We start from the raw sequence: 15,363 nt of genomic DNA on the forward strand, positions 1-15,363 counted from the left end.
GAGGGGCACGGACGGTCCTGCTTTGTCAGCGGGCTGGAGGCATCGCTGGGCTCGGGCCTGTAAGTCATGTGGGGTCGGTTTGCTGTGCTCCTGCGGCCGCGCCCTGGGGCCCCTCTCCCACTCGGTGCCCTGACCCCCCGTCTTGCTTCCCTATGCTTTGCCTTCCCTCCCGCTAAATCCTGGCTGACCGTTGAAGGTCATTGCTGGGTGGGGATCACGATCGTTTCTGCCTTCTTTGTCCAGATTTGTTCTCCCCAGGTAGAAGCAAAAGTGGCCTCTGACCATTCTGTGGGACACCGGTGAGGAGAGGCCTGTCTCTCAAAGAGTGTTTCGATCTCGAGGTCTGTCCCGGGGCTGCCTTCGCGCTCTCTGTCCTCACCCGGGAGACGGGTTGTGTTGCCCACCGGGGCTTTGCCCCATGTGGCCCGTCCTGGAAGTCTGTCGTGTGTGTTCCTGACCTGCTTTTCAACGATTATGCCCTGGGGTTGTAGCACTTCGCACCTTTTATTTCCTCCCCCCACATCGAGTTTTCAGCTAATTTTTGTTGCCTTTTTAAAGGAAGAGTCTAAGAATTAATCACGAGCTCACTGAATTTCTGTCCTACAAAAATCTGCCGCATACATTTTAAATCTGTGATCGATGCGTGTTGTTTCCAGTGTTAAAGAGTTTTCCATTTCAAATACTGACAGTATGGCTTAATTTTAATATTTGCCTCTCAAGCTTAATTTTTCAAAGGAACATCTTTGTCAGTCCATTGTTGACATAACGCCATATTTTGCGGAACGATGGTAAAAGAACTGTCACTGTTTTTGCTAGGATGGCGGTAATTGATAGCTGTCATGTCTGAAGCGCCTCTCAGATGTTCTCCTGGCGCAGGGAGAAGACAGGGATTGTCTCTCTGAGCCTCCCATGCACGGCGTGTGGTCAGCAGGACTGGGGAGGCGGGGAGGGGAGTGGCGGCCTGTCTGCTCCGGGGCCTCTGCCCACGTCCTCAGCAGCACACACCGGAAGCTGTGAGATCTGGGGAGAAAGGGAAGGACAGCAGCACTTAGCCAGGTTCATTTCACACGTAGTCGATGTCCGTCTGTGCCTTAATGTAGTTTGCAGCATGAAACTCTAATAAGTATATAAAACCATCTTTAGGGGCGCCTGGGTGGCTCAGTCAGGGAAGCCTCTGTCTTCGGCTCAGGTCATGATCCCAGGGTCCTGGGATCGAGTCCTGCATTGGGCTCTCTGCTCCGCGGGGAGCCTGCTTCTCCTTCTGCCACCCCCCCCCCCACTCATGCTGCTCTCTTGCTCTCTCAAATAAATAAAATCTTAAAAAACAAACTAAGTAAACCCATCTTTATTAAGCCTGCACCTGAAGTTCCTCTGCGTTTATGAGCAAGCTAAGTAACTAGAAGCCTACAGGTGCAGGGTTTGGGGTCCCCCAACATTTTGCTGTGCAGTGTTGTCATTTTCAATGCTGTTCTGTTACTGCTGTACAGTGAACATAGGAAAATTACGTGCCAGACCATTATTACGAATTAGCAGAACACGAGAGTGCAAGAGCTGTGGGAGAACACGCATGTGTCCCTGCGAGGAGCTCTGCGGGTTGCTGGTGCCGGAGGGGATTTAGGTGACGCATAATCGTGTTTCCTTCATCCCGTTTTGGGTGAAGGGAGAAGGTTCCGTGTGTTCCACAGGTTTTCTGTCTCGCAGCAGGGGTCTGAGCTACGAAACACTGCACTGGGTGTTGGATGGATCTCGCAGAAAGAACTTATTTCCAGTAAGCTAGAGTGGCTTCGCCTCGCCAGGACGTGCTGAAGAATGGCGCACTTTCCCCTTTACTGTGAAGCGGTTGCTGACTGTACCCCTAAGTAGCCGAGTCTCGTACCGTCGTTTCGCAGGCCAGCTGGCCCCTCTCCCAGTAAGGAATGACGCGGAGCAGTTCATCTTTGTAGTTTCAGCCACTGTGAAATACCACACCTGCTTTATTTTGCTCATTTTGCTGTTTGTTTTCTGTTCACAACTTAAATAAATAAAAAGCGACCATTCCACACACACGGAAGACCTCAGAAAGTGCCAGAGCGCAGAGCCGGCCACACCGGCCGTGCACCCTCCTGGTGGGACTCGTGCCGGGGCGCGGCTCCACCGCGTCTGTCTGCGCCTCTGGCCTTTCCCTGCAGTCAGAGCCCTGAGCCCCCGGGGTGCGGCAGAGGTGGGCCCGCCTGGGCGAGCGGATACTGAGGAGGGAAGGTGTGCCGCAGAGCGGGCAGCGGGCACGCGCGCCTTCCGTCGGGTACAGCTTGCGTTGACGTGTGTGTCTCGGCAGCAGCGCGTTGCCGGCAGGAATTGACCCCTGCGCGCTCTTGTGCCGAGGCGCTCTGCCCTTTCCCACGGCCCCAACACTAGTAACCCACTTTTCCTTTGTTCCGATTGTCCAGTTACATTCCTGCGCTGACTCCCCCTGAGCCTGCTCTGTCAGAGGGTGACTGCCGGAGGAGCCTGTCCCGGCTTCTGGAGGGAGGTGGCCTGCCGTCCACAGAAGCGGGTGGGCTGCGGGGTCAGACCGTGCTGATTGACCTGGTGGGCACGGGCGACCTCTCTGAGCCTTCGATCCTCTGGTTTGTGTTAAATGGCGATTAGTGAGAATAGCGGCCCCATAGGATTCTTAAAAAATTAAAAGAAATAAGGTGTTAAATGACATAGTACATAATAAGTTCTCAATAAATGGTTGTTATTTATCTATTAATAATGGTTCCGCTGTGCCGGAGTCTTCAGGTTTTTATCATGGGACGTGCTTTTGGTAAGGAGAAACTAACAGTTTAGGTCTTCGTGTCCACTGTGTTGTCGAGTCATTTTGTCGGGTGTTTGTGTTGCTTCATTCGTCAGCAGTGCCCGGCACTGGCTGTGCTTGCCCAGGGGTTTTGCGATACCCAGAGAGAAAACGTGCACACTGAGGTTTCTCCGGCTGGGTCCTCAGCCCTCTCTCGCACCCTCCTTTCACGAAGGGGTCAGGCCCAGCTTCTGTGAAGCACCAGGCAGAGGGTTCCCTCCTTGCTGGTGCAGGGAATGCGTTGTAGGAAGGGCAGGTTCATGCCACACTGATGTGCGGGCGTCACTCACTCTGCTTCGGATCACAGTTGACAGAGCTGTGTTACGGGATGAGCTTTGCAGAACGAACGCCGTCCGCGTTGTACTCTCTGGACCTTCCCCCCGCTCCTTTCTAAAGGTAACGGTTAATATATTCTGTTCGCCTCCCCCTTCATTTTGCGAGACGGGAGGGTGATTGTGCCGTGTGAAAATACTGTGTGAATGCGCCCTGGACGAAGGCTCTTGGTAAAGGACAGATGGGCAGAAGCAGCGGTGGCCTTTACAGCACGGGCTGTCCACCGAGACCTTGTGCCTGGCAGCGTCCAAATGCCCCACCACAGGGGCCCGTCCCTCGTGAGGCCTGGGTGTAGACAGACCGCCTGGAGAACGTGGCCTCCCGGTCCGTCTTGTGCATTTGCTGACTTGATCGGCTCCTCATGGGCGGCTGCTTGCCGGGTCAGCGTGTGGCCCTGTGGAGTGGCTGGTGCGGCGGGGGCTGCAGGGGCGAGGCGTCGAGAGGCGGCCTGCACGCCCAGGGCCAGGGCCTCCACGCGTGGCCTGGATTCCTGCCCCACAGAAACTGTGGAGGAGGAGCTGTTTTACGCCGCCGAGTTTTGAGGTGACTTGCCCCGTGCACGGACTGCTACGGCCGTACTTGGGGAAGTCTTCGCAGCCCCCGAAGACGTCTCTTCCTGAAGCACAGACCGCGCGCCTGCCGCTTGGCCGTGCCGCCAGTCATTTGACTTGGGGAGTATTATTGCCTAATTGTTTCCAGTGTTTGTGAGATCTTTTTTAAATGTAAAATGGTAAATGCATCTCAAAAAAGGGTGGAATTTATCGATGTCTGTAGATATCAGGCTGTTAAATTTGATATTTGACTTCAGGAATCATATGACTTATCGGGGGCTAAACATGAAACTTAATACAGTAAATATCACTGTATTAAAGAAAATTAATTAAGAATTTTCTCTAAGGCTGTCATGTGTATACGTATGTGTCTCATACTCGGTCGACACCATAATTATATGCGCATACCATCCCAAACAGGAAGGAAGACTCAGCCGAGTCATAATCCTTGTGGTGCACTTACAGATATGACTGTGACATTAAACCAGTTATATCTGTCCAATGTTAAAATACATTATCTGCATAATTAACTAGGGTCCGAAGGGAGAAGACGGAACATATGTACAGCAGTTGTGGTGTCGCTTCATGGCCCAGAATTTTTGCTGGAGGGAGGTTTCTGCTATCACAGCAGTAGTAATTGCTTGGTAGACGCACACAGCGAGACGGACATCAGGATACAGAGAGCCCGTGGGTCCCTTCTCTCCACGAGCTCCGTTTCCTCGGAGCAGGTGCCGTGTCTGAGTGCAAGCAGACCGGGAGAGGTCCGTGCCGCGGGCTGCTAGGAGGGCCTTCGGGATGTTCGCGGCCCCAGTTGCCGACACCCCCTTTTCCTGTGTGTGGCCCGGCTCTGGTGCAAGAGGAGGCGGTTCCTGCGGCTCCGGGCCGCGCCCTAGTCCTCGTGTGGGCGTGCCAGAGGCCGGCGAGCCCGGGGGACCACGTCTGTCGCCAGGCCGGTGCCGCCTCCTCTCTCCCTTGTGCTGGAGCCTGTCCTCCTGCAAGACGGGTGAGCTGTGGGCGGGTCACGTGGACCTGGCACCTCGGCCGCGCTACCCACTGCGGTGCTCTCCGTGTCCAGATGACCTCTAGATCTTACCAGACTCTGGGTTTGCAACAAAAACAAAGGTTGCGACCAGAAAGGAGCTCACGGGGGGCTGAAGGGACAGGTGACTCCGCGCTGCGTGGTCCAGTGCCGTGGCTGCAGACCGCAGGACTGTTTGGGTTGACAAAGATGAGCTCAGCTGAAAACTGCAGCCTCGCGTTTCAAGTGCAGAGGAGTCTCGTGTGGCTAGTGGCTCCCGTGTTGCACGGCCCAGACACACAAGGTCGCCACCTTCACAGAACGTTCTGCCTGGCAGCGTCGCGGTAGCCGGGCGCGCCCAAAATCTGTGCTGGAGTGCGTGAGCCCAGCCGCCTCCCCCATCGTCCCCTGGTTCCACGCACGATTCTGGCTGTGAGGGAGACCGTTTGCCGGCCGCTCGTCTGTGCCGGGCTGGGAGACGGGGTGGCCCCAGGGCAAGCACCGGAGTTCAGAGCCCCCGCAGCCGCGGAGAGTAGCAGACGGCAGCGCGGCGCGCAGTGGTGGTGGACGCGGGGTGGTCCGAAATGGGCAGAGGTCCGCCATGGCAGTCTTCAGAATGGTTTTAAAAAAGTAAGATTTTATCTTTCATCTGTCGTACCACATCTCTTTTCAAAAGTTAAAATAAATATAAGTGCTTCAGATATTTTTTGTAAAAATTACACAAACATTTAAAAGAAGTACATTTTTTTCTTAATATGAATAAAACCTTCCCATGTCTGTTTCCCTTTACAGTGAATGGGAGAATAGTCGAGAAGGGCTTCCGGAATGTGTATTAATAGAAACCAGATCACAGAGGTGCTAATTTGTTGCCAGTCAGTTTAACTTGCTCTGGAAAAATATTTTTGATATCCAGCCTTTTTTTCCTCTGCCCCAATTCTGAAAAATTCTTAGCTTTTGCTAACAGTGCTCCTTTAGGATAAAACACACAGAGCTCAGATGGATGCATTTCTGTTGGGTTCTGCTGGGGTAGCCGGTGAGGATTTTCTTCCCACTTGCCCCTGTGTTATTTCTCTCAGAGAGAGAGAGAGAGTGTGTGTGTGTGTGTGTGTGTGTGTGTGTGTGTGTGTTTTCTCTACTTTACAACATGCTAAAAACCCTCAGGGAACAGAAAGTATTACAACACTTCAAACCTTGGTCACAAATTGAAGGATAAATATTTTTATGGGTTTTGCATGATTGTGACATGATCTGTCATGAGACCAGTAAACGTTCCATGTTTGTTCACATAGCACATTCCTCTTTGACCTTGATGTTTCGGTATAAAAGCAAGAGGAAGTTGGTTTTGTAAACATCCAGGCCAGATCTGTCAAGAAAGCCCTTGCCTGAAGCCCCCTGACAGAGTTTCAGAGTGGTCAGTTGCCATAGGCATTCTAATCCAAAACTAACATTTTCCTGCAGTGTTTCTTCCACAATTCAAGGAAAAAGTAACCTTAATTGGCTTTCTATTTATGAGAGGGGATTTAGACATAATTCAGAAGTGGTACTTCCAGAAGTCAGAGATCCTTTCTCGTTACAGCAGCCAGGACCCTTAATGTGGGAGCTCCCCAGTTTCCAACTTGCCCGATTTGTTGGAAGTGTCCCCCGGCATTACGGTGGCTTCTTTTCTCATGAAGTTGTAAGAGAAAGGAGAAGATAAAGGCTGAAAAGGAAACTCAAAGAGCAGAAACATCTTCTACCTTGTAAACGCCACTGACCCCTGATTTGTAACCCGGAAGCTGTGGCAGCGTGACTGTGAAATGTCGGGTGAAGCTTCGGCTGCTCACGTCGTGTCAGTGAACAGCGGGAGGGTGGTGCCTGCGCTTGGTTCAGTTTAGACGTTCGGGGTGGGACTTGGGGTTAGGAGGACAGGGTTGGGGCCCGCATCTCCCCGTGGCGTTGGAGGCCAGCAGGCCCACGAGGCTGCAGGGAGTTCGGAGCAGTGGGCGGATCGTAGGAACGTGGGAACGCTCACCTCTTGCCTTTGCTGCAGAAACAAGCTTGCTGGGGTTAAGCCGTGGCTTAGCTAGACGTTGCTCCTTTACGAGCAGAGAGTCCCAGGAGAGATTATATGGGGGAAAATTCTTGATACTTTCTTTTTTTTTTTTTTTTTTTTTTTTTTTTTTTTTTTTTTAAATTTTATTTATTTGTCAGAGAGAGAGTGGGAGAGAGAGTGAGCGAGCAGAGGCAGAGGGAGAAGCAGGCTCCCTGCCACGCAAGGAGCCCGATGTGGGACTCGATCCCAGGACACTGGGATCATGACCTGAGCCGAAGGCAGCTGCTTAACCAACTGAGCCATAATAGATGTTAAATGGTGGGGAATTTTGAGTGGACCATAACATTTCAAATATATTTTCATTCCACACAAATAATAGGTAAACATGAGAATATTTTGTTACACGATTAATGTAGTTTTGCCACTTGGGGTGGCGGCTGCTAATTGATTACCTGTTTTCATTTTCTCTTAATAATATGAGCCCCAGTTTTATTCCCTGTGTTGGTGGCAAAACACTTGAGCAAGAAGGTGACCTTTCCTGACCCCCCCCCCCCGCCACTGCATGTGACCCAGTCCCCGGTCAGGGAGGTGGAAGCAGGGTCGTGGGCCGCGGGGCGTAGACGTCCGAAAGTGGTCGGCTGCAGCTGAGCACTACCTTCCTCCTGCGCGTCTGCCACCTCCCTCACCCCGCCGGGCACCTCCGGGGGTTTCGCCCACACTCTCTGCTCCTTTCCATTGTGACCCGTCTCCCGAGGGATCTCCTGCAGGCCCTGGCTTGGAGTGCCGTCTGTGGGACAGGGATCCTTGCTAAGCAGTGACAGCACGTCCCGTCCCATTCTTGACTGCTCCGCTTCTGTATGTAAAAGATGCCCGCTTCACGTGGGCCAGGCGCGCCCCACTGCCTCCCGCCTTCCCGGTGCCAGCGAGTGCTGCCCCCTTCCTCTGTGCTCCAGTCAGAAAGCCAGCTTACAGAGTGGTTTCCCTGTCTCCCCATGTGTTTTTCACCAGTTTTGGACACTTACACCAAATTCCCCTCCCTCACCCCCTACCCGGCTCTTGTTCCGTCCGAGCTGCCATCATGTGGCACTTGGAGGACACCGGTAGCCTCCTGCTGGGCACCTGCTTTTGTCATGCACCTGTAATCTGTTCTCTGGCAAGCTTAAAAAGCATCTCTTAAAATGCAAATTGAATTATGTCACCTTCTGCTCAGAACCCCCAGGCTCTTTGCATGACCCACAGAGTAAGATGTAAACCCGTACTGTGTCTGTGTGATCCGAAGCCTGTCTGCCCAACCCCATTCCTTCCACGCCTCTCACGTCCCTCCCCTTGTGGCCTGCGGTGGCCTCCTACCTCGTCCTCGAACGTGCTGAGCCTGGCTTCGCTGCAGGGGCTTCCCGCAGCCGGTATCATCCCTGGGTGTTGTCCATGATCTTCGTGTGCTGCCTCGCTACAATGCAGACACGGCCTTCACTTGTGTCCAGCAGGCCCTCCCCAGCCACTCAATCTAAGTTCGACCTCTTGTGGTTCTCTCATGAGCTGTCCCCTGCCTTTATTAAACTCTCGCCCTGACACTCGCTCTGTCCTGTCCCTGCTTTCCTGCCCCTTTCCTCCGCTCCGCCTCCGAGACGGAAGCTTTCTAAGAGGGGAGTCTGCCTGCCTCACCGCTGTTCGTTCAGCACCTGGGGCAGCGTCTGGCACACAGTAGGTGACTAAACCGGTAAATTTGAGATTGAACAAACGGATCTTATTCGCAAAAAATACAACAGATGAACCAGATGAACCCCCATGTGGCTTTGTGTGTTTTTGAGAAAGAGGAAAACAAAACTACCAGTTAAATTACCATGTCCTTCATGACTCGGGAAACATACGATAGGAACGGACTCTGGCCATCCTGAAAGAAAAAGACATTTACCGTCAGGCGGCCCCGGTCAGCACACAGGCCGGAAGGTAAGAGACCTGGCGTCGCACAGCCCCGGCGACGGTGAAGCGGCAGGGGTCCGCAGAAGCACAGGGTCATCGGGGCTGCACATGCTACCCCCGCGTTGCCCGTAGGCCCTCCAAGGCCACCCACTCAGGACGCCCGGTGCCAAGAAATCACATCCTGTGGACCAGAGCTCACTTGAATGCCTGCCCAGCTGTGCTAGGGCAGAGAGAAGGAGGCTCTGGCCCCCTTGGCCTCCATTAGGGGGGTTTCTACTGTCCCAGGCCGCATACCATTAGGGAGTCTCCAAAAGCAAAACCAGGATTTGAATGGGGGCAGCCGAAACAAGACATATACTGAAAGCATTTGGGAACTTGTTTTGAAGTTTCTTTCCAAGCCTGTTGGAACCCTCCTACAAGTAGTGGAATCATACCTACGTCCCTCGTCTTGGCTCATCACGACCGTAGCTTGTCCTCAAACCCAGATCTTCACTGTAGGAGGCTCTTCCATCTCCCTGCACTCTGTGAGTCAGACATGGTCTCCCCAAGACCGGTGCACGGGTTCACGCCCCACTTTCTCCTGGTCTTGGCTCCAGTGTCACCTCCCAAGGGCCCCTCCCCGGCCATCCCGTCTAACCCGTGTGCACGCCGCAGCCCGGCGCTCTCCTGTTCTGCTCTCTGACAGTGGGGTTTGTTTGCTTGTTGTGGGCTTCCCCGTGAGAGTGTGGGGTCCAGGAGGTAGGGGCTTCGTTCAGTCATGGCTGTGTGTATGCACCCAGGGCAGGAAGCTGCCCTACGTCCTTGTTGAATGAGTGAACACGTGTGCTGTCATCTTGGATATCACACTAGTGTGATCATACTATCTATACACTGCACAACGTTTTGGAAATATAGGAAAGCTGTACGAATGAAAAACGAGGAAAAAACAGATACTCTCTGACTCACAGAGACAACTTTCCGGGCGCGTTTGATATGTGCGTCTGCCTATGTACATGATTACATACGGTCTGTAGCAGACACATACCTTTTATTTCTAAAAGAAGCCATCAGTGCATTTCATAATCTGCCCTGTGTGCTTTCTTACCACATGGTAGATAACAGTCGGCAGAATACGTCTGAATCTTGTCTCCACCAGCTCTCTGAGCCGCAGAGCGGGGCGTCAGCACCAGGCACGGCTGCGTGTGGGACGGGCAGTGCCGGACCTTCTGCGCAGAGGCTCGAGGTGCTCCGTGACCTTGACTGTGTCAGGGCTGCTGCCGGAGTAGAACAGTTCTCCTTGCACGGGGGACAGACTTGGGGGAGTCCCGTGCTGTGTTTGGTTAGTCCCCGAGACTCTGTATGGAGGTGGCATTTTACAGTCCTAAACTCAAATCCTACGGGAAGTTAGCCAGTTGTGTGATCTCGTGGCTGAGCCTGGGGTAGGAAAAGCGGCTGACAGATGTGACGTGGTGTCTCTGTTTTGACCTAACGCTAATACCTAAGCTGGTATTGGAATCTAACATTCAGAAATTAATGAAAAGTGAATCAAAATACATCGTTTCTAGTACTTCTCTTTGCACGTGGGACAGAAAATTTGGTGCCTTTTCCCTCGCGGCGGGTGTCGGCCACGCATCTTTTGTCTCTGGTCACGGGCGCCGTGCTGCACGCAGCCTGGACTCCCTAACGGGCATTCGTGTTCTGTTTAATCTTACAATAGAGAACAGTTGTTCACAGACAGAAGCACTTCCCAGCTGCAGGAGAATGTTGACATAAGCCGTTCCTCTTTAGGGGGACTGTTGGCGGGATGTAGGGACCCGAGGCTGCTCGTCGGTCGTGTGCAGCTTTTGAATCCTAAGGCCCCGCGGGTTAGTAACTTCTGTTCGTACGGCTGTCGCTCACGCTGTCTGTGTTAACTGAGCGAGGCAGACTGTACCGGACACGGCCTTTTCATGAAGTTGGAAGTGATAAAGTCGATGTGCCGGGGAGTGGGAGGCAGGTACCGTAGTTCTGCCGTCAGTCTCTGATTCCTGCCGGCTGAGTGCAGCAGAGGGAAAGGGGCCGGATAACGTCTCACCAGACAGGTTTCCTGAAGGTAAGATTTCAGTAGGAATGAGCGGATTAAACGACATATTTGTGTGACTATTTAAGAGTGCCCCTTTCAGCAAACGGTGTTGGGAAAACTGATTTCCGCATGCAGAAGAATGAAGTGGGACCCTTTCCTTACACCATTTGTAAAAATTAGCCCGATGTGGATCAAAGACCATAATGTAAGAGTTGAAGCTACAAAAGCTTGGAAGAAAACGGTGAAAATACTTGATGACATTGGATTTGGCAGTGATTTCTTAGATATGACACCAGAATCACAAGCAACAAGAAAAAAATGGATTTCATCAAAATGAAAAGCTTCGTGCTTCAAAGGACAGTCAACAGAGAGGAAAGGCAATCCCCAGAAGGGAGGAAATATTTGCAACGCCTGTACCTGGTAAGAGATTGCTGTCTAGAATGTAGACAGAATCCCTACAACTCAGTGCCAGAGAGCAGCCCAGTTAAAAAATCGGCAAAGATCTCCAGTAGATGTTTCTCCGAAGAAGATACACAGATGGCCAGTAAGTACATGAGAAGAAGTTCAGCAGGGCTGTTGTTAGGGAAATCAGAAACCACAGTGAGATCCCACTTCACACCCATTAGGATGGTTGCCATCAAACCCCCCCCCCCAAAAAATAAAACACCCCTGAGAAGAGCGCGTGTTCGTGAGAATGTGGAGAAATTGGGATCCTTGTGTCTTGTCCAAAAGAATATAAAATGGTGTAGCTAGTAGGAAAAAAAGTATGGCTATTTCTAAAAAAAAAAAAAAGATTTTCTGTATGACCTAACAGCTCCGCCTCTGGGTATCTATCCAGAAGGACAGAAGGCAGGTACACACGTGTGCGGCGGCGGCATTATTCCTAATAGCCGAGAGGCGGAAGCAACCCGAGTGACCCTGCCTGGGTCAGTGAGTACGTGAAACTGGGTCTTCATCCGGTGGAGTCTCACCCAGCCTTCCGAAGGAAGGAGCCCCAGGACGAACCTGGGGGGCAAGATGCTTAGTGCAGTAAGCCAGACACAGAAGGACGAGTACCGCACGGCCCACATACACGGGGTCCATAGGCTGGATGGCTTGTGATGGCAGCCCACAGGCCGAGGCTTCAGTGTTAGCTGGTGAGCCAAGGCGAGACTTCTCCTAGGTCCTCTGGTGCACTGTTTCCAGCGAACCCAGAAAACTCTCGGCAGCAGCATGGCTTTCCGCCCGCGCCGTGGTCACATCCTCCAGCGGACCGCTCTGCGTCCATTTCGCCAGGCAGAGGTTGACGTACGTGCTGTTCAGCTCAGGGAGTGCATGTGTTCCGTGGGCTTTGTTTCGTCGCTGTTCCTTTCTTTAATTTCTGCAAAGTCCTCATTCGTGGGTGAGGACACTGTGGATGAAATGATAGTGTGAAAGGGCGTAAGCTTCACAGACCTGCAGAACTCGCAGCTCCAGCTGAGTACGACGTGTGGCGCTAACGAGGATCATTGCGGGTCACGTTCGCTAATTCTGAGCAATCGACATCCAGCTTCTCCCGGAAACGAGAGAGAGTCGCTTCCTAATTTGTGCTCAGCACGAATACTGTCTCCACAAGTTCTTCTGTCTTAGGAGAATTCTCATCAGCTCACGAGAAAGTAGAGCTGATTTGTATTTACATGTCTTCTAATCAGCTGCCATTGGGAACACCGTGAATAACTTGTCTTTTCCCTGCACCGTGTCCCCTAAGTTCTCGGACCTGTCTTCAGTACACGGAGCAACATCACTGTTTATGGTTTCATGTAAATTTGTCAATGCTTCATTTTTTTTTAAACACACATTTTCTGCCATATCGAGTAAAACGCCTTCAGGTTCACCATCTTTCACTGCTCGGGCCGTGTACACACTGAAGCTTAAGACTCAGTAATCATAGATGTTCAAACCCAGGCCCTATTGAAAATCAGCCCTTTCCAGTTCACTGAGGGTGTGTGTGTGTGTGTGCGTGCGTGTTTCGGAATCACCCGCGTTTCCTAAATCACCGCTCGTGGTTCTTCCTGCCGTGGCTGCCTACCAGCGGCGGAGGCTGTGTCCTCCCGGCGCGGGCGCGCTTGCTGCGCCGGACGTGGGGGCGTGCGCTTCATGCGGAGGGAGTATGCTTTCTGGAACTTGTGATCTTTATTTTTCACTGTGCCGCTTTGGATTGAGGCGTGAAGAAGAAAAGATGTTGCTTTCCTTTTCAGGTTGTTTCACCGAAAGCAGAGCTTGTCCATCTCAAGCCCTGCAGGGGCGGTCGCCTTCTGGGGGAAACTAGTGTTTGTCAGAAATCACCCACCCACTTTTAAGTGTTGGTAACTCATATTAAAAAGAAAAAAAAATCTGAACTTTGTGGGCCAGAGAAAGCGCCATGAGCTTGTTTGGCTGTGCCCTCCCTGCAGCCCGCCCGCCCCTGCTCCCCGGCCTCGGGCAGCCCCGCAGCCGTCCTGAGGGGGAGGTGTAGATGAGTCCTAACGTCGCAGTCGCTTCCGTATTCTTACTGGTAGAAACTGAGGCTTCCGAATAAGAATATTAATATAAGAATATTAGCTTTTGTCTGGCTTTCTTTTCAACGACATCCTAGCCTCATGGCTACAATGTAATGGGTGGCAGGGGAGGTGGGTGCCCCATGCTCATGCTGAAAGCTCCGGGGCCACCAGGACAGAGCCGTCCGCGCCAGGGACTGCCTGGTGTCTTTTCGTTAAAGTAACGTTAGTGTGCGGTTCCTCTACCGTCAGCACTTCTGTACAAAGCTCACGGTGAGTTGAAGATCTCGGGCTCTGACGAGTTTCGTCTGAGCTGAAGGACCCGTCACCCCGCTGGTGAATGGGCTGAGGGACGGAGCTGCTTGCCCCCCGCTGGGCGTCGTGGAGTGGGGGGACCCCTGACGCGGTCACGGTTGTGGGTGCGATTCAGGAGCACAGCAGCCGTGTCGCAAGGATTAAATAGGGCCAGAATCACTTAACAGTTACAGAAGATGCTCACATTCTTTTTTGGGTGGGGTTAATTTGATAAACTAACTGGATTCTGCTTTGAAGTGGTTCTCCGCTTACTAATCTTGACATATAAACTTCTGGCCCTGGTTTATTTTATAAACCGAGGAGTGAAACGTTGAGACGTTACGACAGAACGGTCTGAAATCACTGCTTGCATCCCCCCGTTCTCCCTGCAGGGGGGACGCAGCGCCTGCCACGTGCTATTGGGGTGTCCCTGGCCAAGGAGCTCATCTTCTCTGCGCGCGTGCTCGATGGCCAAGAAGCCAAAGCCGTGGGCCTGATCAGCCACGTGCTGGAACAGAACCCAGAGGGAGACGCCGCCTACCGCAAGGCCCTGGACCTAGCACGAGAGTTTTTACCTCAGGTATTGCTAATTACATTGCCTTTTCTTTTTTTTTCTGTTTAAAGACCTTTATAGCAAATGGACCAAACAGTCCTCTCACATGCCGGGGATGTGCGTGTCCTGTTTTCCAAGCAGAGGAGTACGTGGTAGCCCTAACACCAGGAGCAGTAAACTAGATCAACATGAACGGCCTTCAGCATTGAAACTGAAGAATGGAGGGTGATCTGGGGCCCCCACTGTGGCCGGGCTCGGTAATACAGGACGCGCACATCGGCACATGGGATAGAGCTTTCTAGGAACTGACGTCATTCACCGTCTGACCCTTGTGACCTGAGCTGTGCACATGGAGAGAAACAGCCATGGATGGGCTGTCACCCTGAGTCCCCCTCAAGCTGAAACCCACTGAGAAGCACATGCTGGGGAGACCAGAGCCGATGAGGCAGCGTGGGCTGTCCTTGCCACAGCTGGGTTTGAGGGGATCTGCCTGCCCAGCAGCCCTTGTGTGTCCTCCTCCGTCATTGTAGGAGGAGGGAGAGAGAGAGAGAAAGTGAGAAGCAGACCCTCCGCTGAGCAGGGAGCCCGACCCAGGGCTCCATCCCAGGACCCCGGGATCATGACCAGACGCTTCACCGACTGAGCCCCCCAGACATCCCTCCTTGTGTTCGTTTTATGGTGACGTAGGCACTGTTTTAGCCCGTTTGTGCGCAGCGGTCTCCCCACACCGAAGCTCTGGCATCGGGGATGCGCCGCGTCTCCTCGCAGACGACCGTTCCCAGGAGCAGCGCTACGTTACGGTAGTGTCAGCGGGGGCGCATCATGGGGCCCATTCCAGCAGCTTCTTGGTTCTCTCTTTTCAGTGTATTTTCCAGATGCTCCTTTCTTCTGAAATCACAGATTAGAGGACTTGTGCTGTGCGTGTAATTAGCATTTGTCTTTATCCCTAGTGGGGTTTCAGGTTTTATCACTCCCCGGCCAGTCCTGGAATCAGAGTGGCTTCCTCTCCAACTCCACCATTTGAAGCAAACAGGACTCGTAGCCTGTTCTGGGGCTCCGGAGCCTTCTGGGAATCTCATGATACTCTCTCTAGGAATATGCACATGCTCCCCCCTTTGTCCGGAGCTCTGCATCCCTTCTCAGAAGGTTCTGTTAGAGTTTCCGGTGGCAAGACAGGGGCCCCAGTCTGCCGGGACTTGCCTGTCCCCCGATTGCCGACAGGCAGGGCCTCCCTGTGCGGTCGGTTCCTGGAAGCCACGCGGTGTGGGTGCCGAGGTCCTTCTCGCTCAGTTCACGGCGTGCTCTCCC

At 52.8% G+C, this 15,363-nt stretch overlaps 1 protein-coding gene across 2 annotated transcripts in view; it reads left to right on the top strand.

Annotated features, from left to right (window-relative positions):
- AUH (AU RNA binding methylglutaconyl-CoA hydratase) overlaps positions 1-15,363 on the top strand; it is a 150,898-nt gene that overhangs the window by 127,501 nt on the left and 8,034 nt on the right. For both annotated transcript variants that reach the window (XM_080819665.1, XM_080819666.1), the window contains one exon: positions 13,895-14,082. In XM_080819665.1, coding sequence (XP_080675791.1) covers positions 13,895-14,082 — 188 coding nt within the window. The remainder of the gene's footprint in view (positions 1-13,894; positions 14,083-15,363) is intronic.

The sequence above is a fragment of the Martes martes genome (genome assembly GCF_963455335.1).
Source record: "Martes martes genome assembly, chromosome: 12".
Classification (NCBI taxonomy): Eukaryota; Metazoa; Chordata; class Mammalia; order Carnivora; family Mustelidae; genus Martes; species Martes martes.